Here is a 27399-nt window from a genome sequence, read left to right as displayed (position 1 = left end):
TAGTTACATGTATAAAGGTAGATCTGAGCGCAGTAAGGTCTGAAGTGTTAAACGATCTTAAAATGTGCTATCGTGAATTTATTACCTTATTTTGTTTGTTTCTTCAGGAATTTTTATTTACATGTTTTTTAAAAAATTACGAAGAATCAGATCTTGAATTTCAGAAATTATTAAAGAATTAAAGGGTTAGGATAAGATACGTATAGATAACCTTTGAGTTAATGAATTGTGACATAAAAAAACCTTTTGTTTTTTAAAACTGACAGTAAGAAGAAAGAACATGTTAAGAAATGTCTCAAGGTAAAATTGCATGCGGACTATTACTATAATTTTTTTCCTGAAAATTTGTACAGATGTTCTGATATATATTGTCTTATCAAAGATAACCAAATGGGCAGTTAGTGTTTCGAATTTAGTAATTCATAGAACATAGTGTCTTATGGGTCTGTTTTTTAAGGGCTTGGTCTTTTCGCACTGATTTAGATGCTAGGAAAATAAGTGAAAAGTGGACACCTTTTTTGGAGAGGAGGGCCATTTGGGAAGGGGGGACAAGCAGTGAGACCTGGAAGGTGCAGTTAGAAATGATATAAGCATTCAGACAGAGGAATGGAATGCGGAATGGTTGTGATAAGATGTGAGATCTGAACCCAGGGCTGTTGCTCCTGTCCTTCATCTTGGAAGTGTTTTGATTATTCTGAGTCTATCATGATGTGCTGTTTATTTTTGTTAGCATTATCTAAGGAAGACGGTTCTGAAAAATTGTTATAATTTATTGAGGACTATGAGAATGGGCTGAGATTCTTTTTTTTTTTTTTTTTTTTTTTTGCGGTACACGGGCCTCTCACTGTTGCGGCCTCTCCCGTTGCGGAGCACAGGCTCCGGACGCGCAGGCTCAGCAGCCATGGCTCACGGGCCCAGCTGCTCCGTGGCATGTGGGATCTTCCCGGACCGGGGCACGAACCCGTGTCCCCTGCATCGGCAGGCGGATTCTCAACCACTGCGCCACCAGGGAAGCCCTGGACTGAGATTCTTAATGGAAGGTGTTCCATTAGTAACCCATTGGAATGTTAATTTTAATCTTTAGTGTTGGCAAATAAAAAGAATTTATGGGTGATAATACACTAAAGGAAGAACAAGCTGGTCAGAAGGAGAGAATCCAGGATGCTAGTTCTAAACCCAAATCTGCGTGTAATGGCTGTGGATGGGTCATTTAAACTCTCTGGGGCTTTGTGGCTTCACCTGTTTAATGAGAGTAGTCTACTAAAGAGATGGCTAAGGTTTTCCAACTTTAAATCGTGGTTTGTGTCGGTCACAAGAGGGTTATGTTTCTTTGGAAATTTTATGGTTAAACCATATGATAAGGACTTAGCTTCATTTGTGGTTTAGTTGCTCAGTTCTGGTTCCATGATCTTTGGATTTCATAACTAGATTTGTGCAAAGCATTGTGCAAGTATGGCATATATAGTTTGTGGAACTCTTCTTTGAGGAAAGCTCCAGGTTTTCCTGGAACCTTATTCATTTGTTTGAGGGATGTGTGTGTTTCCCCCTCTATCTCTCTCCTCCTCCAAAACCTAGAACAGGAACCCTAGAGGCAGGGAAGTTTTAGAAAGCACTTAAACTTTTAACTTGTCTCAAAAAAAAAAAATACACATTTAAGGCAATCCTCTGTTGAAGGTGGTAGGGCATTAGTTTGTATTATAAAGGTGAAGAGAAGAAGACATTTTTAGTAGTCTTTCATTGATCTGAATTTTAGAATTAGAGCTGATTTGGTCTAATCTTTTTACAGGTAAGAAAACAGGCAAAAGTGTGTGTACACTTGGTATATATTAGAGAGTTTAGACTACTGAGCTTTTGCTATAAAAACAACTTGCCTTTTGCTGGGTTTTATAGTGAGAGAGTATATGGGGAGCTATATTTATTAAACAGGTACCACATCCTCACCCCTAAGTCTATGAGGTAAGTATTGTTATCCTCACTTATTTAATTAAGACATTAGGTTCAAAAAGGGCAAATGGTCCAAGGTCATAGCATTGATTAATGGCTAAATGATTCTAAGTCAGGGCCTCCTCACTTCAAAGCCTTTTCTAGCTTCAGTGCTGCTTTCTATATAGCCCATAGGTGGAGATTCTTAAGGTCCCCATAATTCAGCTAACCAAAAACAACCAAAGCGTTAAAAAGTGCAGTGTGCAGGGCCTGGGTTAAGTGCCTAAAGGCAGGTACTGTCTCACTTTAACTTCATTGCAGCACTTCATAGCTACTGTCATTGTCCACATTTTTCTAGAGGAAACTGAGGTCCAGAGAAGTTAAGTAACTCGCTCATGGGTCTGAAGGTTGCAGATGGAGCTGGAATTCTGGTTTGTCAGGCCTCAGAGTAATCTCTTAAACATCATGCTTGCTACATTGGCTCTCTAACCTGAAAGGAATGGTGAATTTTTGAAATTGACCATATGAGCTAGATAACTCATAAATGTCTCTTTGGATGTGACATTTCATAAAGCTAGCTCAGGCTTCACCTTATTGTGGTTTGAATTCACCCATGTGGTGGGGTTCTTGATTTCAGCTCTGAGGGCTCTCTCCTCACTGCAGTACAAGAAGGCAAACCTTTGCACAGGTTCTTTCTTGGGATTTCAGCTATGGAAGCTGACTGCCCCTTGACTGCTCCACAGGGAGGAGGAGGGTCAGAGCCAAGGGCAGTGAAGGGACAGACATCCCTGGGGCTGGCTGTAAAGGAATGAAACAGGTTTTCTTAATGGCTTTAAAGACCCCTACTCTAACAAGGTTACTGTTTTGAAGGATAACACTCATTTTAATTTGAAAACAAGGGATAAATATGTGGGGAAAATCCGTTTTGTAACTTTTAAATCTCATCCTATTTTCTATCCATAACTGATAAGGGGAAAATCCAATTTGTGTACTTTTGCCATATTCTGTTCTTGTTAGGCAGTTGTATAGTATTTGTGATGGACTTGAGAAGACTTCTCTAAGTCAGCACTGTATGCATTTGAATTTGTCTCCCACGTGATCCAGAGTTCTGGGGTATTTGACATTGTGAAGCAACATTTTGACTTAATGTTACTGTTTAAATTTTACACTGTGCCAGGCATTGTGGCATTGCACACACATGGTGAGGACCTAAGAATGGGAAATTTGGCACAGGTGAAAGTTGGTTATACATTTGAAAGACACCTAAACATGCTTTGCATATAAGTAACTTAAGTGAAAAGTGAAGCATCTTGTGGTAATGAGGTGACATTCCACTTTCTGAATATGAGCATTTCACTCGTTATGCAGGTATTGTTCAAAGTTCCTACAGTGTGCACTAAGTGCACACTAATGGTGTGCTTAAAACAGGGCAGCTTACAGTGTGAGAAAGAAGGTAGCAAAGTAGCTGCAGCTGGTGTTTCAAGGGTTGGAAAAAAAATCTCCAAGGGGATTCCTGTCAAATCCAGTTAATGAATCCCTTCCATTTTAGAGATCATTATGGGGAAACAGACTGTGGCAACAAAATAGCAGGGGGAAGTTAGAAAATTTCCTGAATCTTTCAGGAACTCTAGTTCCTGAATGTGAATTTTCTGCTGAGATGGTCAAAAGAAAGCCTACTGGGCTTTTTCCTCCCGCTGTCTTATTTCTGGGGGTGGGGAATCACAGTGTTCGGCCCGTTTCAGCTTCTAGCTAGCCACCTGGCCCTAAACCTCGGCTTAAAGATGCAGTGTAGGCCAGAGTTCCCTGTGTCTCAGATGAGCAGTCAGCCATTTGCACTGTGTAGACTGCTGTTCAGCCGAAAGCTGGCTTGCTTCTCTGAGAAGGCCGTTTCCTTCCGGACTGTTAGGAAGTTCTTTTATATGTTGCCTCAGATATCTTCTATTAATCCTCCTCTACTCCTTTGGGTCATTCTGAACAGGTCTAATTCTATTTGACAGGTCTCCAAGTATTCCAGAATAGTAAATTTGTCCTCCCAGAGACTCCTTTTATCTAAACAGCCTCCCTTCCTGGAGAAAGTTTTCATGGTTTTGAGGCCCCTTTCTTTTTTCTTCTAAATGCCTCTTTCTGAAGTTTGCTATTCAGAAAGAAATTTCAAAATTAGTCTAATAAACATGGAACTGATTAGTGGCAAATGCTATACTTCTGGTAAATGTAGTCAAATAGCATGTAAGTAATTTCCCTCTGAGATCCAGCACACTGCTAACTCATATAGAGCTTGCTTTCAATTAAAAACCTCCATCCTTTTACATTTATTCTCTTCCACTTTGCCCTCCCCCATTCAAGTAAAAAAAAAAAATCTACATTTTTGTTTTATAAGATTTAACAGCTATGTAGAGATTGTTTGGAATCTATTTTTGTCACAGCCCCGTGTTGTCTCCAACTTTAATGTCTGCCTTCTGTGTTTTCATCCAGGCAATTAGGGAAAACAGTTGAGTAATTGGGGAAAACAGGGGCATACCTCTAAATACTTAACAGACTGGTTTCAATTCATTATCCTTTGAGTACTTTGTAAAAAATAATTTTATGATTCAATTTAGTTGGCCTGTTTTGCCCATGTTCACTTTGTCCACAGAGATGGTATACAACCTTGTCACAAGTCTTACTATTGTCCAAATATATCGTGTCTAAAGGATTACGTTGACTGGCCAGTTCAGTAAAACTACCCAAGAAGGAAATAATTTTGGTGTCACAGGGCTTAGTGAATCCATTCCGGGGTACTGTGATCACTGCTTTCTTTTTGTAAGTATTTAGAAACCATCTCTGATTCTAGATCTATCCAGGATACACATCAGACTGTTCTTCCAGCAGTTTTTGTCAAGCTTTGCTTCATTGCTTTTCTGACAGTCTTCTGTCCCAGTCTCACAGCATTATATCTTGGGTTATGTGGTATTTTTCCACTTCTGTTTCTTCTCTCCTATGCTTATTAGAAAACTCTCTGTGGTTTCCCACACCAGTTTCTCTAAGTACCTCCCTTATAGCAGAATCCCATGAAATTATTTTGTCAGATTTACATTCCTGAGAGTTTCCTAGCTATGAAGGCATCCCTGAGTTCTTCCTAAATAAAAAAGGAGGGGGGGGAATAAAAAATTTAATCCAATAAATTTAGGTTAATGTCAGATCTAAACAGTGTTCTAAACTCTGTGTATTAGGTTATTGGTTTGCACCTTTTTTCCAAAGTAATTATGGGTCCTTCTAGACCTTTTAGTCTTCAGCTCTAAATCTGTAAAACGAGAACACATGCCCCCTATGACTTCAGGTATGTAAATAGAAACAATCTAGTGTTCTTTTAACTTTTTGGAGGCTATATGCCCTATCAATTCAGGCAATTTAGTGTATTTTTTCAGAAATATCTGTTCCCATGTAAAGTGTAACTAAAGTAGATGCATAGGATTTTTGGGCAGGAACACAGTAATGGTGGGCGGGGAAGAGGAGGTAATATTTATTAAGGGTATACTATGTACCAAGTCCTATGTTGGAAGTAATCTAAGTAGTTAGTAACTGGGAGCTGGTTGGAATAATCATTTGGGGGATGATTGCAGGGTGGTTTTTAGTTGTAATTATGGTGCAATTTGGATTGTTCTTTTTTTCTTTTAAAGGAACAGGGAGCAGAATGAGTACCTCACAGGACCAGAGTGGCTGCTCCAGTAATAAAGAACCCCATTTGAGGTGTTGTGATGCACGGAGGGACTTGGAGCTTGCTATTGGTGGAGTTCTCCGGGCTGAACAGCAAATTAAAGATAACTTGCGAGAGGTGTGACATGTGCTTTTCTCTTTCCTTGTCTGAACTCTTATTACAGGGCTGGTTAGAGCATGGTGAAGGGATTGGCTTCTCCAAACCCAAAAGTTTTACCCCATGCCTTGCATGGTCTGCCTGAAATGTTGGTGCCTTTGATTCCAAAGGGAAAATAAAGCAGATGTTAGAAGAGTTTGGAAACTCCTGCACCACCATAGATAATTCAGTCCAGCGTGCATTTTTTTTTTTTTTTTTTTTGCGGTACATGGGGCTCTCACTGTTGTGGCCTCTCCCGTTGTGGAGCACAGGCTCTGGACGCGCAGGCTCAGCGGCCATGGCTCACAGGCCCAGCCGCTCCGCGGCATGTGGGTTCCTCCTGGACTGGGGCACGAACCCGTGTCCCCTGCATCAGCAGGTGGACCCTCAACCACTGCGCCACCAGGGAAGCCCCAGCATGCATTTTTGATTGCTTCTGTGTGTGGTCCCTGTGCCAAGCACTGCCATCCACTAAAAAGTAACAAAGTGAATGAGCTCAGCTCATTGAACTGGTCAGTTGTGTTCTTAATGCGTAAAGGATGGCACTTCAGCATGTCCCCTACCATCTGTTAATTTGGTATTGGCATGGTTTTGGTGGTGGCATGGTTTTGGTGGTGGCATGGTTCTATAAACAACTTAATTGTTAGAGCTAGCCAGAACGAAATCTGTTCCTTCTATTGGCCTAATAACGTTCTGCTGGTGAGTGGGTAGACCAAGTGTTACATGACTTTGAAATACCACTTTACTATCCAGAAAAAGGTGTTTTAAAATATAGTTTCTTGGGGCTTCCCTGGTGGCGCAGTGGTTGAGAGTCCGCCTGCCGATGCAGGGGACACGGGTTCGTGCCCCGGTCCGGGAAGATCCCACATGCCGCGGAGCGGCTGGGCCCATGAGCCATGGCCACTGAGCCTGCGCGTCCGGAGCCTGTGCTCTGCAGCGGGAGAGGCCACAACCGTGAGAGGCCCGCATACCGCAAAAAACAAAAACAAAAACAAAACAAAATATATATAGTTTCTTATATGGATTCTCCTGGATAATTTATAGCTGTTATGATTTTCTTCCTTAGAATTTTTATATTTATCCCTCTTTTGAATCATTCTTTATGCTTCCAGAGACATTTCGTTTATAATTTTACGTAAACTGTCTACCCTGATGGTCTTCTGGCTGTTGACATGTAGTGACACATCTCTTTACTAAATTGGCCTACTGTAAATGTGTTGCTCATTTGTAGGGTGAGAAAAGAGGTAAGGGCTAGTTATTAAGTTAATATTCTTGTCTTCTTCCACTGATGAATTTGTAAAACTATAGGTTTTCAAATTATGTGGAAAACTTAGGGGCATCAGTATCACATGACATATCCTTGTATTTTCTCTTGACTCCTTTAGGACACCCAAAATAAACCTGATCCTCTTAGAAGAAGGAGTATTGAAGGAGGATTTTGGAGCTTAGATATGCATTTATGGCTGGGATTCTTAAACTGGGTCCATGGGGCTTTGGTGGTTTCATGGATGGGATTCAGGACTCAACGCTGAAATTATAGGCAAAATTTTGAATGTATGCATTTTCCTGGGGAGACACTGCATAAATGTCATTGGATAATCAAAAGGATTTGTGACCCCTAGAAGTTTAGGGACCTCACCATTCTGTGGGAAACACCATTCTTTGAGCTTACAGCACTAGTGAAGCTAACATATATATGTTTTCTAGGTCAAAGCCCAGATTCACAGCTGCATAAGTCGTCACCTGGAATGCCTTCGAAGCCGTGAGGTGTGGCTGTATGAACAGGTAGATCTGATCTATCAGCTTAAAGAGGAGACGCTACAGCAGCAGGCCCAACAGCTGTACTGGGTAAGATGACTGCAAGGCCATGATTGGTTTGAATGTGGTTTCTGGTTTCCAGAGACTTTTTCCTGTAATGCAGCACTAATATAGATGAGATAAAAATTTAATCTCAAGTGCTATTTGCTGTTTGTTAACTTGGATACACTTGGTGCTTTTAGTATCATTGTGGCTAGATGGTTTCATTTGTTTTATAGTTGCTGGGTCAGTTCAATTGTCTTATTCATCAGCTGGAGTGCACCCAGAACAAAGATCTAGCCAATCAAGTCTCTGTGTGCCTGGAGAGGTAAAGACCCTTTTTGCTTGTTTTGACTTTGGCTCTTTGACTTTGATGTATTAAAAAAGAGTCACTTTGTAACTCATTGCATGATTTGGATTTAACTTGACGTTTCTCGTCCTTGGATAAGATCATCCTGCTTTATATATTTAATATCATACTTGGTGGTACATGGTTAAGTCATCTATCTTTGGTTGAGTGTCTTAGAAAAGTACAATCATTTCAAATAACTCACAATTTGGTTTTTATTTTGGATGAATTTGAAATAGATGTTCCTTTAAAATAGCCAGGTTTTATTTTTTTTCTCCAGACTGGGCAGTTTGACCCTCAAACCTGAAGATTCGACTGTCCTACTCTTTGAAGCCGATATAACTGCCCTGCGCCAGGCAATCACCACGTTTGGGTCTCTTAAGACCATTGTGAGTAGTGTTCATCTCAGAAGGTTCATAGTGAGCTTCTTAGGTCTGTGGCCTCACAGGTGGTCTTAAAAATAACACATTTTCACTGTGAATAGTGGCTTTCTTGAGAATTTGATAAGCTTCAGAAATTTCATTTTCTGATTAAATTTATAGGGCATTAGGCTGGTAGTGCTTGGAATGTGGTAGTGACTCATTGATCATCTCTAGAATTCATCTTGTATCTCTTTAAATACGTTTGACTTCTTTCTTATGAAATTTATGGCTTGAATGGTCTTTAGAGTCAAATATGGTCTCATTTGGGTCTTGTTAAAAGTAGTAATACTACCAATTCTGGTGAAGGTTTCTTACATGAAGATAGTTATGTAGTACAATAGATAGGGAGCTCTCAGATTTTATAACTACTTCATAGGTCAGTGAATTTAGTATAAAGAATATTCTAGTGAAATGTAACACTTTGCTTAATACTTTTGAAATTTAGGGATTACAGTTTCACTTTTTTGGTATGAAAGCATAACATTAGTAAACATGATTAATTTGCTTTTATCTCATAGCAAATTCCTGAGCACCTGATGGCTCATGCTAGTTCATCAAATATTGGGCCCTTCCTGGAGAAAAGAAGCTACATCGCATTGCCAGAGCAGGTAAAATGTCATTTTGTTTCTTGTAACTGAGTTATTACTTGGCTTATATTTCTTTTGGGTTTTGATTATATCACTTTTTTTTTTTTGGCTACGAATTATTTGTAAAAAGGCACCAGTGGTAATAAATTAGTTTATGCAATTAAATGCTTCCCTTGAGACTGAATGTCAGAAATTTAGAGGTTTTAGAGGTGTTGAGTAAGAAAGTAATTGTTATCAGTTAGTTCATAAGAATTATCAATAGCTCTCTGATTGGGTTGGTTCTCTCTTAGGGATCCTTCTCTTTATCATCCATAGAGGTGATTTACTTCTAAAGGCAATGTGAATATAGGATCCTAGAAGTTTTGAGTTGAGAAGAACCCTGGAGATCAGCTATACTCCTTGTTTTGTAATTGTGAAAATGGAGGCTTAGGGAAGTCATTTGACTTGTGCAGGGTCAGCACCAAGCCAAGATTAGAGAACTTGGGTCTCCTGCTTTTCTGGCAAACTTTCTACTGCATTTGACATTGCCTTGTTAAGCAGCAAAGTATTGTGTGATTAGCAGAAGTCAGCATCCAGCACCACAGCTGTCCCTCTCAGCAAATGGCTCCTTGGAAGCAAACCTGCCAGCGGTCGCCAAGCTCCTTACATACCCAGTACCAATCTGCAGGACTGGCTCACCCAAAAGCAGACCTTGGAGAATAGTCAGGTGTGTTGCTGCCTTTATTGTTTCTGAGATAGATGAAGTAATAGATGGGGCTAGTTATTAACTGATAGTGTATGTCTTTGTTTGGTTTTTAGTTCTAGTCTGGGAAATATATATCTTTTAATAACTTTTTATTACAATAGTGACACCTCTACACTGTAGATAAAAAGCTTAGGAAAAAACTGTATAAAGAAATACAAGCCCATAATCCCACATGCGGAAACAACCACTGTAACATTTTTGTTTATGCATACATATACTTTTAAAGAAAAATATCATTCTGTAACTTTTGTTTTGGCTAGCAGATTTTTTTACTAATGGAGCATGAGTATATTTCTCTGTCATTTAATTTCTTCCATAAAATCCTTCACAGTATATAATATTTCATTGATTGGCTCTAAACTTCAGTTTTTCTGAATATAAATGCATTTCCTCTGCATGTCCAGGAACTAATTATTTGCGTACATTCTTGATTCGCTCTTTAGGAATAAATTCTTAGAAATGGCATTCCTAGATTATAGTTCTGCAGTCCCTTTAAGACTTTTGCTACAGATTGCCAATTTGGCTTTCCAGGAAGTTGATAGCAGTTTATATTCCCACCAGAGTATTGAAGAGACCTGCTTCCTGAAACTTCTCTAATAGTGGTAGTCGTTTACAAGTTTATTTCTCTGAATTTGACACAAAGTAACAGTAAAAACTTTTGTTTTGAGTTTCTTAGATTACTAAGGAGGTTGAGTATTTTTCATGTTTATTAGCCTTCTTTGATGACTTGTCTCATCATATCCATGGCTCATTTTTGTCTTCTTTATTCATAAAGTCACATTATATAGAAGTACTAGGCTCTTCTATAAACCGCTACAAATGCTTCCTCCTATTTTGCCTTGTTTATTTTAAAACTGCAGAAAATTAAGTTTTAATGTAACCATATATTTTAATATCTTAATAGAGAAATCCCATACCTTTTGGCTATGTATATACTTAAATTTAGAAACATTGGGCAGTGTGGTAAATATAAGTAGAAGTCTTATCATTGAATCCCAAAGCAGTCATAATATTCTGGCAAACTAATATTGTGTACTTCTTATGTAGACTTCTGCCAGAGCCTGCAATTTCTTCAGTAAAGTCTGGGGCAACCTAAAGGGCTTGGAAAATTGGCTCCACAAGAGTCAGCAACAAGAAGTTTCTGAAAAACCAAGTTACCAAAAGTGTAACAGCCATTCTACTACCAGTTCTTACTCCACTGAAATTGAAAAGGTTGGAGATCTAGAGCTTCTTGATCAAGATGAGATGGAGCTTTCTGATTGGCTGGTGACTCCCCAGGAATCCCATAAGCTTGAGAAGCCTGGGAATGGCAGCTGTGAAACCAGTGAGAAGTTTAAGCTCTTGTTCCAGGTGTTCCAGGAGTCCTATAGTGTGAATGATTGGCTTGTCAAGCCTGATTCTTGTACCAATTGTCAGGGTAACCAGCTCAAAGGTGTGGAGATTGAGAACCTGGGCAATCTGAAGTGCCTGAATGACCACTTGGAGGCCAAGAAACCCTTGTCCACTCCCAGCATGATTACTGAGGATTGGCTTGTCCAGAATCATCAAGACCCATATAAAGTAGAGGAGGTCTGCAAAGCCAATGAGCCCTGTACAAGCTTTGCAGAGTGTGTGTGTGATGAAAATTGTGAGAAGGAAGCTCTGTGTAAATGGCTTCTGAAGAAAGAAGGAAAGGATAAAAATGGTATGCCTGTGGAACCAAAACCTGAACCTGAGAAACATAAAGATTCCCTGAATATGTGGCTCTGTCCATCCAGAAGAGAGGCAACAGAACAAGCTAAGGCACCAAAGGCAATGGCTTCTTCTAGAATTGCTGATTCCTTCCAAGTCATAAGGAACAGTCCCTTGTCAGAGTGGCTCATTACCTCCTCATGCAAAGAAGGATGTCCCAAGGAAGTGCCTCTTAGAGAGGACAGAGCTGGCATACCAAAGCTTACAAGCCACTTGGCCACTTCCTGGTGTCCCTTTAACACAGCTGACTGGGTCTTGCCAGGAAAGAAGACAGGAAATCTTAGCCAGTTATCCTCAGGAGAAGACAAATGGCTACTTCGAAAGGCCAAGGTGAGCACAACACATTAAAATAGCACCTTTTGAAGTATATTTAATACATTTTTACTTTCTTAATCCCAAACCTTGCAAATGGGCCAGATCCTTAAATATCTTAACTGTTAAATATGGCTTAAGTATTAATTTTGGTGCCATGTTAGCAACAGAATGGAGGATTTATGATTATTCAGACTGAAATTTCTGTGCATTTTCTAGGCCCTAAATCCCCATCTGGCCTATTTTATTGCTACTTATGGAAAAGATTAGGGGTAGAGAAAATAGTTGTCCCCTTTGCTCATTATTAGAATGCCCAACATTTACATCATTCTTTATGGACACTACACTATTTGAAGATGAATTGTTGGTCTCACGCCTCCCAGTTGTCATGTAGCAATCCACCTTTTGTCTTCTTGCAGGAAGTATTACTTAATTCGCCCCTACAGGAGGAACACAGCTTTCCGCCAGACCGTTACGGCCTCCCAGCAGTTTGTGATCTCTTTGCCTGTATGCAGCTTAAAGTTGATAAAGAAAAATGGTTGTATCGAACTCCTTTACAGGTGGGTACATGCCACTAGTGCAAATATTCGTTTTAGCTGCTCAAAGATATTTTGCCTTATATATGCATTCATACTTTGCCCACTGAACTGTATTCCTATTAATGGTTTCTATATTAGGTGAGGTGGGAAAAAGATCATAAAAATTTCATGTATTTCACTTGAACTTGCTCCACGAAGTAACGAGGACATACTTGAAAGTGACCTTTCAAGATGATGTAGCTGTTGGGAGAATTTTTGGAGCCTGTGTGGATTCTAGTAGCTTATTGAGAAGTGAGAGCTTCAGGGTGGGAAACTTGCTTTTTATCCTGCAGTGAAGTGACTTTTTATCTATGGGCTTTTCTTTACAGATGTGAAGGAATGGAGTACTGGAGTCAAGCAAATTTTCTGCAGATTAGCACAAATCCATGAGCTGAGTAACTGCGGCTTGCCAAATCATTGCGTTTCTGGGTCTGATGTAGTTCCTTTTCTGCCTAATTTTGAACTAGTGAAGAGAAATAATCAAATTATGAGTTACTGTGTAAAAGAAAAAGGCTGTTTGTTGATGTTGAGGTGATTCAGTTCCTTCTTACAGAAGTATTAATTCACCCCTACACTAGAAACACAGCATCATAGTGGGTAGGTCTTTTTCATAAGCCTCCACGGCTCCTTAGTTTGGGTTGTTATTAGAAGTACATTAAAGCACTGTAGTTTTAAAAATGAAATAGTTTTATAATCAAGGTGTGTTGATGTATTCTGAAACTAGTAAACTTACTTTTTTTTTTTTTTTTTTTTAACCTAACCTTTTGATTGCCTTCTTTGGATGCTTCCCCTTCTTGTGGGTTTTCTTCCATTAACGGTGAATTCTTCTGTTTAATTAATGTACAATATTATTTCACACAAATAATTAACCTTGCCAATATAGTGGATTTTTCTTACCAAAACAGTATTAACAATCTTGGCAATTTTTGACATTAATTACAAAACATTTTAGCTTACATGCCAGATTCTACATTATTTTTCTTTTTTTTGAAACAAACTCAACTATTTCAAGTTTTATCTTTATTCCCTTTTCTAAACGTTATTATTGAAGTATCTAGACAGCTCTTTCAGAAGGGCTCCATTGCTTGAAGACTATATTCAGGGTAATCCTAGCCTCTTTCAAAGTATTCTGAAGAACTACAGGCAGAAGAGCCCCAGTGCTGACTAATCAAAAAGCAAAAGGCAAGACATGCTGGAAATGTAGTACTTGAACTATTCACTATCCTAAATGTTACTGGTGCATCCTGTGTAAATGTAAGCTGAACTGGACACCTGGTGCTTTTAACTAGGCATAAATTAAATGTCCTCTCACTCTAAGCGTAGCATACCTATAGCTCATAATGCAGTGACATTTTAGTGAATAGGCCGTTTTGAACACTGTGCCTTGGGGTGTGTATTGAAGCTTTATGAAAAGTATTGTTTCCTTAGCATCCCTAAAGTTATGTCCATGCTTTAAAAAGTTTCTCTGTAGGAGAGAAATGGTATTTATACCATGTTTTAAAATTCTGTAAGATGAGACATCTTAGCTGCTTTCCAGGCTTTTACACTATTAAGCCACTCAACTTGCCTATATGTTATTGGAAATACTTTTAAAGTTTGTGATGTGGTCATCTAGAAAGCCCTTTTGGGGAAACTTCACATTCCCAGTGTCATTGCCAACTTCATTAGAATTCTTGAACCACAGCTGAAACGAGCCTATTATTTTTTAGTTCTCCAATACCATTTAGAACTTTAAAACTAAAGGTGGTGGGTAAAAACTTAAGGAGCCTTTCCATTATCTTAGGTTGCAGGAAACCTTGTAGTTTTTGAGGTTTAACACATTGTGTATCCCTAAATTAACAGTCACTGTGCTAATGAGTGTAAAACATTCTTTTGCATCGATGGGTTTTGTGCCTCCCTCCATTAAAAGCATAACAGCCGTATAGTTGTCCTGTGATTTGTAAAACACCTTGTCACAAAATTATATGAATGTGATATCCTTTGGTTAGGAGTACAGTTGAGAAACACTTGAACATAAAAACAGTGTTTTTATATTCACTTAAATTTATCAATGTATTTTATGATTCTTGAATTAGCAAATAGGTTATTACTAACTTCCGTTGTCTTTCTTGCACACTCTTCATATCTACTTTTAATTTTTAATCTGCTGTTGCAGGTAAGATATTAAACTTTTTCTTTTTTTTTAAACTAGAGGACTTCAGCTGAAGTTCAGTGCTTTTCTGCCAAATTCCTTCTAACTAGATGCATTCAGAAAGGCCCTACTTTACTTTCTCTAATCAATCACAGTAGCCACCAGTTGTTTAGTATTCATTATGTATATCGTGCAGTGCAATCTTATTTAACTTCATTTCAGAGAAGACAAACTCAGAAATTAAATAACTTGTCCTTATTTTCTTTAGCTTGCTTTCCCAAGGCTTCCTAAAAACTTACAGCTTGTATCTATATCATCTCTTTTTCGAATTATCCCCAGTAAGATGAGTTAACGCGTACAGAATCACGATTGTTGCACAGATTGTTCTGGCACAGTACACTAATGGTATAATGGTTAATCTGAAATATCTTGAGGTTGTGTAGTGTCAACTCTGTTGGAGAAAAATTTTAACCTAGTTGCTAATGCTGCCAGTAGCCCTTCATTTCAACACAAACATGAAAACATGTTTTAGCCTAGTGGGGCATAAACAAATGCCAAGAGTAACTTCGGAGACACCCACTATGTTTTATGTTGGAGTTATGACTTTGGTTCTGTTTTTACCCTTTATTGGGAATACAGGGCAGTATTACAGTCTTGGATTATTAAATGAATAAATGTGGTGATACAGCATTGACAAGCATGACCTGAATTCTGGGAGTTAAGTGGTTTTCCAGTTCAGGGGGTAGGAGAAAAAACAGGTGCAAGATCTTCTTTAAAGGAGAAGAGAGCCACATTACTCAGCCACCAAAGGGTTTTGGCTTCAACTCATTAATGGCTGGAAGGAGTGCCAGTCCTGGTCAACCATCCATGATCTTCATCACAGCAAACTGGAATCTCCTTTTTCAAACTAGTTGCAGGTAAAAGAGTAAATGACTCCAGACTGACTTATAAATTGATCTGGATGACTACTAAAGTGTCCTCCGTTCACCAGCTAGTAATCTTCAGAGAGACTGTTGGAGCAAGGAGCCTCTCATGTGCTCCCAGTTATTATATAGCGCGTAGAGGCCCGTAAGGGTTAGTCCTGCCAGGCCGCCTCGTGCCACACCTCGAAGACCACCTGCAGAGGAAAAACAAGAAAATAACAGCCTTGTATTGCATACTGTCCTAGCATCACAGGGTTAACTAAGAGTTTCCTAAAGCTGAGACACACTGTTCATGTTTATGCAGATTCCATCCCAAACAGGAGAATAAGCTGTAAAAGTAATAAAAGAAACCAAGACTGAAGTTCAGGAGAGAGAGATTCCCTAAATCAGTTGTTTAATACATAAGCTATACTTTCATATTCACAACGTTTTTTTCCACTTTTAATTTCACAATTTGTATCTAAGATCATCAGCATAATTTCTTGACTTTTCTCAATCTGACTTGATCCTAGAACACTTCTGGACAAGATCTTATGCTTATCATTGAAGTCACAGCCAGATCAGTAATTAATTCCCTGCTAGTCATATAATTTAGAACTTCGGACTTCCCTGGTAGCACAGTGGTTAAGACTCCAAGCTCCCAATACAGGGGGCCCGGGTTCGATCCCTGGTCAAGGTACTAGATCCCACATGCATACTGCAACTAAGAAGCCAGTGAGCCATAACTAAGGAGCAGCCCGCTGGCCGTAACTAAGGAGCCTGCCTGCTGCAATGAAGACCTGGTGCAACCAAATTAATAATAAGAACTTAACTGACACTGTCAACTGATTTAAGGCTGTATGTAAACAGTGACACCCTCTTTGAAAACAGTATTAACAGCCTTTGGACTCTGCACAGGTCCTCTAAATATTAACTCTGAAGACTCAAGACAGAATGGTGGGTGATGGCTATAATCAAGCTTTGAGTTAGATGCTGATGAAGCACCAACTCCCCTGTTGCTTATTCCTACCCTGATGTGTCAGAAAATCTCAACTAATGAGAATGAGGCACTTAACATCATCATACTAGTTGAAAAACATTCAAGGATTAGACTTTGAACTGTTTCTGCTTAACAACAAAAGAATTTTTCATGTGGAAAAAGATTAGGGATAGATATTTCATTTGAAATGCAGAAACAAAAATGTTTCAGTCAGTTATCTGAAAATAGTCCCCAAGTCTAATAAGAGGAATGGGGGTACCCAAAGAAGCTTTTAAGAAATATTTGATGTTCTCTTACAGTTTCACAAATAAGTAGGAATCACAGACTTCAGGTGTAGCCTATATTGTACCTATGGAGTATTTGTTCCAAGTCACATGTTAGGAAGGCAAAGGTCCAGTGGTTATACCTTATTATAGGCCCTTTAGCTACAAGCCAGTAAATTCCGTGAAATTCATGACACTGCTGAGTTAGAATGCTTCAGACCAACCCTTTCTGCAATGAAAGTCTTGCCAGATGGCTTCAGATGATAAAGGGCCACTCCCTCTAGAAGGCTCTCTAGCCTGAAGACTTAAGATAGCTGACCTGCTTAAGCTTCAACTATGAAGTGCCCTAATTATCTCTCTTAAACAGACCCAAACAGAAACTGCAGGCATCATCTGTAAACAGCTGTCAAATATGTGGGAAGGAGGATCAGAAACATAAAAAAATTAATCAAAGTAAATGGGAGATATCTCCTAGAAGTCTACATCATCTCTTTATATCTTGCCACACAGACTACGCATGACAGTTGAATTTGCAACTATATTCAGTGTGGTTGCAAAATTAGAAAGATGATATAGGGGAGGTAATTGAAAGCACAATAATTTCGCAGACACCATTTCCTGGGACCATACATTCAACTTCAAACTAACTCCCCTGGACCTTTGGCCGATTACAGGTCCACAGGACTCTGAAGTCTGTCCACTGGTTTGGAATTGGCTGCAAACTGTTACTTTCAGTTGGCCTTTTGCTTTGAGTGTCCTAGGAACATGGTTTCTACTTGGCCATTTTAGAAGGATCTTCACACTACTCATCTATCAGATAGCAAGCCTCCCTGGATATAGGTACTAGGGGTAATAATGAAATTGGGAACTGTAAGGATTTAAGATCTTGGAGACATAAGTGGCACACTGTATCCTTTAAGAAAAACTTATCCCCTAGAAAGCCTTCTACTTTCTGACCAAAATGAAACAAACTTAGTTCAAATCAATTATGTTACTTCTCTGAAGACCAGAAAAAAGTTGTTTCTAGTAAGAAGACACCAAACATACGTAAGTGCTTGATTTACTAATAATCACAGTAACCCTGTTTTAGTTTTAATTCTTTCCATTAATTTCAGGGTTTTCCAGCTGGTTGATCTGTTAAAAGTTTGACAGCCTTGGCTTTAGGCTTTCTGTAATAAAACAACTTTTGCCCAACTAAACACAGGAAGTCGATTAGCAAATAAACTTGCTTTGAACACAGTAACCAAATGAGGCCAATGGTTAATCTCTATAAAGCAGAACAAACATGAGACTTGTGTGTCACAGTTTTATCTTCTATCTTTTGGATACTGATACAACTCTTCCAGAAAGGGCAAATATCACCTCTTCTAAACCTGGGAAAATGAGGCCCAGAATATTTAAATGCCTGGTTTATGGGGTATAGAGCTGATCACTGGCAGAGCTAACACACTGAACTGAAAATTATTTTAGCACAAGGGTCAGCACATTTTTCTTGAAACGACCAGAAAGTAAATATTTTAGGCTTTGAGAGTGCAAAGGCTACGTAGGGACTTATATAACCATTAAAAATGTTAACTGTTTAAAAATGTAAAACACATTCAGTGAAGAGACAGGTATCTGGCCAGCAGGAGTCTGTGGCCCTTGCTTTAGACAAACAGCCTTACATACACAGAGATGGCTACAAATTCCATTCAACAAATGTTTGTACTACTTAAATTTTTTTGTTAAAACTATTCTTTAAAACTGTGATAAAATATGCATAAATTTTACATTAAGTGTACAGCTCAGTAGCATTAAGTACATTGGCGTTGGGCTACCATCATCCACCTCCAGAGAACTTTCTTCATCTTACAAAACCAAAACTCTGTGCCCATTAAACAACAATTCCCTCCTCTCCTTCCCAATCTAATGCCTAATTTAATTTTTATTATGTTGATATATCTTTGCTCACTTTAATTTTTATTTTTATCAAAGTAGTCCATATAGATAATTTTAGAAGTCAAGATAGTACCAAAAGATTTTAGTGATGCACAACAGTCTGGGGTCCTCATCGTTCTCACCCTAATTCCCAGTTCCCAAAAGCAACTACTTTAATTCTTCGCTTTTTACCTGCATGTTTCTAAAGAACATCTTTATCTTGCTATTTCTTGATATTTCAATCCTAGATATTGTCTATTGACTTCCTACTAGGAAAACTGTGTCAAGTCTCGTAAGAATTGTACAAAATATGCTTATGGCAGAAAGGTTTATATGTTATCTCATTTACAACTCTCTGAAGGCAACAGTCACCCTTGTTTTATAGACAAACTCAAATTCAGACAAGTTACTCTCCTATTTACACATTTATTTAGGGATCCAGTGCTAGTCAAACTCAGTCTGACTCCAAAGCCCAGTTTTTTTCAGCATACCAAATTGCCTCCAGCATAGAGAAAGGAGATTATCAGGGAAATTTCTTGAAAGGGGTACTAACAATTGAGCTGGGCCTTAAGGATGGACTGGATTTCAAATTTATCTGTTTGATCATACGACATGCATGAGAAAGCTGTGGGAGAAAAGGCTGGGAAGATAGGTTAAGAATAGAACATGGAAGGCTAGGGTGAGAAGTTTGAATTAAGATAGAAAGGAAGTGTGTCATCATCACAGGCTCCTGGGTAGGGAGTATTAAAATTAGAACCTTCCTTGAGGAAGATTAAGCTAGAAATAGTAAGTAGGTAAGAGACTGGAGGTAGAAGTCTAATGTCAAAATGGTCAACGGAAAATACTGTTAGAGAAGTTCAGGGCTTGTGATAAGGGCCTCAACTCAGGTGATGGGTGTGGTAAACTTCATAACTGATGGAATGAGGGGACAGAGAAAGAAAGGCAGAAATCAAAGGTGATTAGGCCTGCTTCCTGCTTCTTGTTTTTCTTTCTTGGTTTTGTAACAGAGTGGAAGCAATAGGTGGGACTTTGAACTGCACTTCTGGGCTTTCCTGGGCTTCCCGTACCACTGCCCCATCCAGTCCTTCCTTGCAATGCCAGCACTTCCATGCAGGACCAAACTCACTAAAATATCCCAGCTGTTTTTGAGCCCCCACGTTACAGTGTCCTTTTAGGACTAGTCTTTCGGTGGCTGTTTTTCTGCAGGTGGTAGGGAGTGTCCCAGACCCCTTTGAGAACCTTATGGAAATTTTAGAGGATTTAGAAACCCTGACTTAACATCTCCTGGTGTAAACTCTGTACTCAGGAGAAGGGTGAAAGTTTAACTCTCTGGAAGTTACAATAAACAATTTAAGGCTTGTAAGTAAATGGAAATGCTCTAGTACTTAGATGGTAAGAATTAAAGTCCAGGTAAGCCAAGTCTTTACACTGGCCTATGAAGTTCTATCATCTATATGATTTGGTCCCTTCCCACTTTTATCACTCCAGATTCTACTACTCTCCCATTGCCTTTTTTTTTTTTTTGCTGTAAGCGGGCCTCTTACTGTTGTAGCCTCTGCCGTTGCGGAGCACAGGCTCCGGACGCGCAGGCTCAGCGGCCATGGCTCATGGGCCCAGCCACTCCGCAGCATGTGGGATTTTCCCGGACCGGGGCACGAACCCGTGTCCCCTGCATTGGCAGAGGGACTTTCAACCACTGCACCACCAGGGAAGCCCTCCCATTGCCTTTTAACTCCCACTTCAGGGCTTTTGTTTTTGCTGTTACCTAAATTGCCCCCTCCAGACATCCACCTCACGCTCCCTCATCTATCCATCTTTGGTCAGATATCACCTTTTCCTTGAAGGGTGTCTTAAAACACCTTGGTACATACAGTTTTCCATGTATGCCTTTGTGTGCTGTGGGATAAACTGCTGAAAATTAGATGACTTAAGCAAAGGAGGTACATATTTAAAATAGTAATAACTAATGCCAAACTGCTCTTCAAAGTACTTGCTTACCTTTGCCAATAAGCATCGTCTACCATCACTTTTTAAAAGCCAGATTGTGAAAAATATTACCTTAATGTTTTATTTTGCTTTTCCCTGGTTGCTTGTGAGCAAACTTCAATTGTTTATTGGTCATTTGCCTTTCCTCCTGAAGGGCTTTGTCATATCCTTACTCCACTTTTTACTGGGTTGTTGGTTTTAAGTGATTTGTTGAAATGTTTTATACATTATGGCAGTTAGCTCTTTGGAAGAATGTTGATGCCAGTAACAGAAATAAAGAAGTCATCAAGAGGCTGTTTGTGGCATATGAAGTTTAATTTTGAAGGCCTGGCATTCATTGAGAAGTAGTACATTTTAACAATAACCCTGATAATTGCTTACTTTGAAGAACTGTATTTGTCTTCTTCTACTTAGCTTGCTTTTATAAGGTGACTTTCTCATGGAAGGCACAGGATTAACAGGTAAGGGATTTTCTGCGAGGGGGAAAGGGGCACCCATATTTTTTGGTTTCTGAGGTCTTGTTTCCTGAAGATAAGTGATCAGGTCTCTTCAACATTCCTAAACTTACACATAATAGCAAAACGACAGCTGTTCTCATTCTGGTAAAATACTGGTCATTAGATTTTCACATGGCATAGGAAACCTAATAATGACATTTCACATCCTCTGAAAAATATTTACAGAGTTCATTAAATGAAGCATTAGATCTGAAGTAAAACCACACCATCAGAATTATTCCTTTAGCCTCTTTTTGGTCTGACAACTACCCACCTTCTCATGTATTTTCCCTCATGGTTTTTCTTTCTACAAAAGTAGCTTCCATACCTAAATTGAATCATATTGCTTTCATTCTAAACCCCTTCCTTAAAAAAAAAAAAGAAAAAAATTCCTGTTCTAGAAGAGTAAACTGGGGATTGGAAAGATTTTAGGTCAACAGGAATTAACCATTCTCTAAATGTAAACTTCTTTCCTCAATGGTTTATGCTGATTCTACACTAAAGAGTGCCTAAACTCTTTTCCAAATCCTTGAATCTAAAAGTTTTACAAATATTCCTGCCACACAAAACTCATAATTCTGTGCTCTGTCTTAAGTAGAGTGTAAACCAGAAATCAATAAGACACTGATTTGCCTTTTTTAGAGCAATTTTGATGCGCTGAGTTAAATTGTTCAGCCAGGAACTACGAACCAATGTTGGAATTCTGGGTCAGCAGATTATTTACCTCTTCTGCGTTCCCCAATTGCGGTGGAAACTGAAATCTACTTGTCACCAGACATAGAATTAATGAATATTCTTTTTTGCCCTTTCTCTTCTGAGCCAAGAGCCTACTCTTTCATATTTGATGTTGGAGGTGTCCCAGGTGGTGTTATAAATGCTACTCCCGCAAGGAAGTTCTGGACACAGAAAGCTAGGCTCTCCTTTTCTGGATAATACCAAGTATTCAGCCTTTCCCTTTTTATCTTTAAAATACGTGTAATATGTCTTAAATGAGATGGTAATTCAGTACATTTTTATACTCAGGACTGCCCTCAACACAGGAAATGCCGTAATGGCTTACCTTGAGCAAGAAAACGGGGATTGGTGGGAACTGAGCTGGAGCTTCAGTGCCATCCACTGGGGTAGCTGCTCCCCAACCTCAGCTCCAGCCATCTGCCACCACACATAATGTGAGCTTAGTGTCTTCCATTTGTTCAAAAGAAGCTAAAATTTCCAGACTTGTGTGTGAAATCTCTATTTTTTAAATTTTAATTTGATTTTTAATAAACATAGTTTGGGCCAACTAAACTCTTGATGGCTGAGTGCCACCCTTGTGGTGCCAATTAGGGTTTTCAATTCCTTTGTCTGATCCCAAAGATTTTCAATGTGGAAGTATTTTTAGGTTTTTAACAAGGTTCTTCTATGCCAAGGTAACACTTTCATGGACATAAAAGGCATTTACTGTCTTACTCTACCTGGGAGCTCTGCTGATGTGCGTAAGCACACGCAGAAAGTATTGGGAGCTCTTAAGAAGAACATTCCCAATGTGATCCATTCTCAAAATTAAAAAAGCCTCTTACTCTCAGTTATATCAGGAAATTTTGGATTTTACAATTCTGTTGAGACTTCTCTCATTTCTTTCCAGTAAAAATGAGGCCAAAATGCTACTTGATATTTGTGATAGAGGAGCTACATAAAAACGAAATTACTCAATCAAGTGTCTAAAAGCATAATAAAGCAATCAAACAAATAAAAGTAGTTTTCAGAGGCTTGAGTATAGAACATATGTAGTTTAGGCAATTTAAAACAGAAATGTGAGAAAAATCTGGGGCTGTCACTAGTTATATGATCTTTTAAGAAAGATCATCTTAATACCGTGCTCATCTATAAAATTGGGGTGTGATGATTATCACTTCACAAAGTTTTAAATGAAACAAGTTATATGAACTGATTATTGCTGAGAGTGTAATCATAACTCAGTGAATGTTCATTTCTTTTCCATCTTAGAGGAGAATTTGATATGTGATCTTCATCCAGTTAATTCTGACTCAACTCTCAAGGTTTTGATTTTTTTTTTCCCCAAAACTGAATGGTATTTAGTCCACCCATGTTCATAACAGCATTATGCACAGTAGCCAAAGTGGAAGAAACACAAGTGTCCATTGACAGATGAATGAATAAACAAAACGTGGGACATACGTACAATGGGGTATTATTCAGCCTTAAAAAAGGAAGGAAATTCTAACATATGCTACAACATGGATAAACCTTGAGGACATTATGCTAAATGAAATAAGCCAGTCACAAAAAGAAAAATACTACATGATTCCACTTACGTGAGGTACCTAAAGTAGTCAAATTCAAAGAGATAGAAAGTAGAATGGTGGTTGCCAGGGGCTGTAGAAGGGGGAAATGCAGAGTTGTTGTTTAATGGCTACAGGGTCTCAGTTTTGCAAGATCAAGAAAAGTTCTGGAGATTAGCTGCACAACAATGTAAACATACTTAACATTACTGAACTGTACACTTAAATGGTTCGGATGGTCAATTTTATGTTATGTGTATTTTACAAAAAATAAAAACCAAAATCCCAAACCACAAGATGGCAGAGAACATTATACTACAAAAAAAAAGTATAACGTTTCCTTTGAAACTACAGTATTGGATAAAAAGCATACTTCAACTGTATTAAGAGACAGCTTCACTATTTAGTAGTACCTACCTGTACATTTATACAACATGCCTGTCATGGTTCCAGCTGCTACTGTGTTGAGGTCATCTTCTGCACCTCGTGTTTTTTCAATGATGACACCAAATGCACTATAGAGCAAAGCTATAGGGGAAATGGAACTGATCAGTAATAAAAAGGTAAACTGAAAGTCAGTGTGGCAATTATATTTAGATAAATGTATTGTACAGACATTATAAGTATTCACAGACATATAAACAATGATCACTGGAACACTATTTGTAATAAAAAAGGCCTAGCAACAAATAAAATGACCTTCAAGAGGGGACTGATCCAGAAAGAGACTTTCTACATAATGGAATACTATGTACTCACTTAAAACGCAGGAAGAGCTCTACTCACTAATATGTAAAGCAGGCACATGTGTGTATGACTCTGGATATGCAAAGAAAATGTTTGGAGATTCAGAAGAAATTTATTAGCTATTTATGGAAAGTACTACTGGGGAGTCCCAGAAAGAATATCTTTAATTTTCACTTCCATTTTATTCGTAACAGCTGTACTTTGGGTTTAGAAACAAAAGCAAAACACATGCATTTCTATTCTAAGAAAAATATGACTTCCAGAAACGTGAGATCTGGTTCCTGCACATGTAAAAACCCTAACACTAGCACTATTTAGTTTTAACAAGATCTTCCCCCAAACTACCATTCTCTTATGCCTGTAAAGACTGATTAGCCATGAATGCATTAACCCTTCTCCTTACCCTTTCTCAAAATTATAGCCACATTTGACCCCTCAAAATTATACCAAACTCAGCCTTACAACTCCTCTGCTGTGACGTTTTTATACTTCTATAAGGGCTCTTCTTCCCGTTTCAATTTATTTAACTGAAACTAAACTTGAGCAGAACATTGTGACCGGTCACATTACAAGGGAAACATACAGGGTGACTGGCCACCCCAGTCTGCCCAGGATTGAGGGTTTCCTGGAATAGGAAGTGCTACAACTGAGAAAGTCCTAGGGAGACCAGCACGACTGATTACTCTGGGCACACAGGTACAAAGGAGGGTGACTGTGCTTGGTGGAAGGGCACTGGGGTCATGGGCAGCACATGGAAGCAGACATTTACTATTACAGTGTGAAAATGTACTGCTTCCAAAGCCTATGACAAGGCTAGGATCTCACTCTGTGACACAGAGGCTTTTCCTATTTTTTTAACAAGATGCCTACATTTTCTCTTACTTAATCTGCCACAAGTAAAAGATTTTCAGACTTTCAAATAAAGTAAACTTTGGATTAGGGCATAAGTGCCATAAGTAGGCTTATTATAAGTCATGAGTAATCAAAAGAGTCAATCATTCATAAACATTACAGTATGAAAGCATTTGGTCCTAAGTACTACTAAATTATCCCTTCCTTAGAACTGCAAATGTTTTCAATGTCTACAAAGGCCCTATTACAATTCTGGCAATTAAGTCTGGGAAATCTAATTAGGTAAAGAGAATGATGAATGCTCTATTAGGAAAACTTATCAGGATGGCTGGATTAATCTATCATATCTTACTACAGGAACTTGAACCTCTCCTAACAAACAAAACCATTTGCCTTGAACCTAAATTATTTTAATTTCATTTAGTTAAAACATGATTTTATTTGGTGTCTTGCTGAGACAGGAGAGTATGCAATGCTTAAAGCATTTAGAAATGAATGTATTTCACAATGGTATTAGCAGCTGGGATTCTTTTGTTATACCGTTTATGGTCTTCTCCTAAGTAGTATCTATACTACTCACCAGAGCGGATTTAAACATAATTTTTAACATCCCAGGACCAGGATTTTAGTTGATCAAACTGTTCATAATACATGTACATTCTTTCTTTGCAGTAATAATAATTTATTAAAAAGTGAGATATCTACTTACCCAGAGAACCTAGAGTATTAGCCCAAAGTGCCCCTTGCCTGGTCACCATATTCAAGATCCTACCAGGGCAGAAAGAGAAAGAATCTGTATTTAGAACCAGTATTCCTTTAGTATTTAGAAAAACCATAATAATAGCAATTTTAAATGTATAAACGCAATACACAAAGTTTTCTTAATTTTAAAACTTAACACCTCCTCAGAATTCAATTAGGATAGCTTTTACTTTATATAAATATAAATGAAGATTAGATTAAAAACTCCAACATTTCTGGGCAACAAGTAAATTCTGATTATTAAATGTGTAAAACTATTAAATATATAAAAGGTTTGAATGATATCCGGGAATGTATTTTATAAAGTTTACAGACACTGATCTATGTTAAAAAAAAAAATGACATAACAGACAAACTAGCTTATAATTAAGTTTCTTATGTGTGTGGGGTAGTATGTATACTCAGAATGTTAAGTAGAATCAAAGTGTGGAATATCATGGAATATAAAGCAAACTTAAAGACAAATACTAAAAGGAAAAAGTCATCTAACTAGAATACACGAAGAAAGTGCACTCTGTGTCTGCTCCCAGACTAGAACTAAGCAGCCAAAGTGAATGCTTAGCGCACTCTCAAGGAAGCACAGCGCTGCCCTCATCCAGTGCCAGACGTCACCAGAACAGTGACGGAGGCAACTGGAGGAAGAAGACAGAACACTGCTCTCCCAGCAGTGTAACACTGTCACAGGAATGGTTCTGTCCTGACAGCTGACTACTGCTGGAGATCATAGAATTACAACAACAAACAGTAAAAGAACTCATTTAATTAAAGCACTCATTTAAATTAATGCTCAGTAATAACAAAGATCTGTATTACTTTTAAAGGATTATTTAAAAAATTAGTAATGATTACAAATATTATGTTACACATTTAACTAATCTAATTATGGTACATATTTACTAATATATTAAGTTTAGCACTTAATTGTTTTTCATTTATAACAAGCATCTAAAACTATTAATTTTCATTACTGTATTGCTGGTGGCACTGCAAATTGCCAAAGTCCTTTGGAATGTGATCGGGCAACACCACTTAACTGGGCCCTTACCTACTTCCCACTTTAACCATCTCTCAATAGATTAAAGGCAGAAAGTAAGGAAACTTACCCAAGATCCCAGAACAGTAAGCAATGAAACTGGGCTTTGAAACTACATAGATTTGTCTGGCTTGAAACCCAATTACCTTTCCATTTTTAAAATGTTGTCTCTCTATTTGAAAGATCAGAATGATTATACTAAAAAATGGTATGTAAGATTTTAAAAATCTGACTTCAGAAATGCAAACCAATTTGACTCTCCCCCAAAATTAGTAACTATGATGGTTTTAAGAAACAAAGGTTATCTTTTCTAAGAGACCTTCCACTTTCAAATTGGTGTTCAGTAATATGATGCTGGGGATTTGTTTCAAAATAATATGGAAGGGAAGAAGGAGGTGGGACATAACTGGTCCTGGTGCTGGCTGATGGTTGTTGAGCTTGGGTTATAGTTCATAGATGTTCACTGTACTACTTTGTCTACTTTTGTATAGATTCAAAATTATCCACAATACAAAAAGTAAAAAAAAATTGGAGTAAAGAACGAATATTAAGAATATAAATACAAAAATATTCAAGGATCTGAGCTTGTAAAGCAAGGGCAGTGATCCATACAGTAGTAGGAATATGAAAAACTTGACAGGCCTTCAGGTTTCCCAAGGTCCAATTCTAACACACTGCTGCCATCTGCTGGCTAAGAAACATATAAGGAAAATGGAGTTTAAAGGGTCCTAAAATAAAAACCACAAGCCACTGA

General features: G+C 38.3%; 2 protein-coding genes and 1 non-coding gene across 7 annotated transcripts in view; 1 reads left to right on the top strand and 2 right to left on the bottom strand.

The window, feature by feature from the left end:
- Positions 1-14192, top strand: part of NCOA4 (nuclear receptor coactivator 4) — a 22609-nt gene extending 8417 nt beyond the window's left edge. For 2 of the 5 annotated variants that reach the window (XM_022564478.2, XM_022564479.2), the window contains exons 2-10: positions 5580-5734; positions 7460-7600; positions 7789-7877; positions 8179-8287; positions 8839-8928; positions 9467-9613; positions 10700-11713; positions 12115-12255; positions 12603-14192. In XM_022564478.2, coding sequence (XP_022420186.1) covers positions 5594-5734; positions 7460-7600; positions 7789-7877; positions 8179-8287; positions 8839-8928; positions 9467-9613; positions 10700-11713; positions 12115-12255; positions 12603-12608 — 1878 coding nt within the window. In that variant the 5' untranslated portion in view covers positions 5580-5593 and the 3' untranslated portion in view covers positions 12609-14192. Of the gene's footprint in view, positions 1-266; positions 301-5579; positions 5735-7459; positions 7601-7788; positions 7878-8178; positions 8288-8838; positions 8929-9466; positions 9614-10699; positions 11714-12114; positions 12256-12602 lie in introns of all 5 variants that reach the window. The other 3 variants (XM_089897841.1, XM_089897842.1, XM_089897843.1) reach the window with 3 other exon arrangements.
- The window catches only part of LOC111169883 (mitochondrial import inner membrane translocase subunit Tim23), a 25999-nt gene continuing 12571 nt past the window's right edge, over positions 13972-27399 (bottom strand). Inside the window, exons 5-7 of the mRNA XM_022564484.2 lie at positions 25560-25618; positions 23669-23779; positions 13972-15521 (exon numbers count right to left, since the gene is read on the bottom strand). Coding sequence (XP_022420192.1) covers positions 15406-15521; positions 23669-23779; positions 25560-25618 — 286 coding nt within the window. The 3' untranslated portion in view covers positions 13972-15405. The remainder of the gene's footprint in view (positions 15522-23668; positions 23780-25559; positions 25619-27399) is intronic.
- On the bottom strand, positions 26128-26331 carry LOC115801535 (small nucleolar RNA SNORA74). Its single transcript, XR_004021835.1, has one exon. It is a non-coding gene; the product is annotated as a small nucleolar RNA SNORA74 (small nucleolar RNA).

Source organism: Delphinapterus leucas, chromosome 16, assembly GCF_059928025.1.
Source record: "Delphinapterus leucas isolate spDelLeu-1000000601 "Yukka" chromosome 16, BTC_Dleu_Yukka2, whole genome shotgun sequence".
NCBI classification, from domain to species: domain Eukaryota; kingdom Metazoa; phylum Chordata; class Mammalia; order Artiodactyla; family Monodontidae; genus Delphinapterus; species Delphinapterus leucas.
This window is presented reverse-complemented; position numbering and strand designations above follow the sequence as displayed.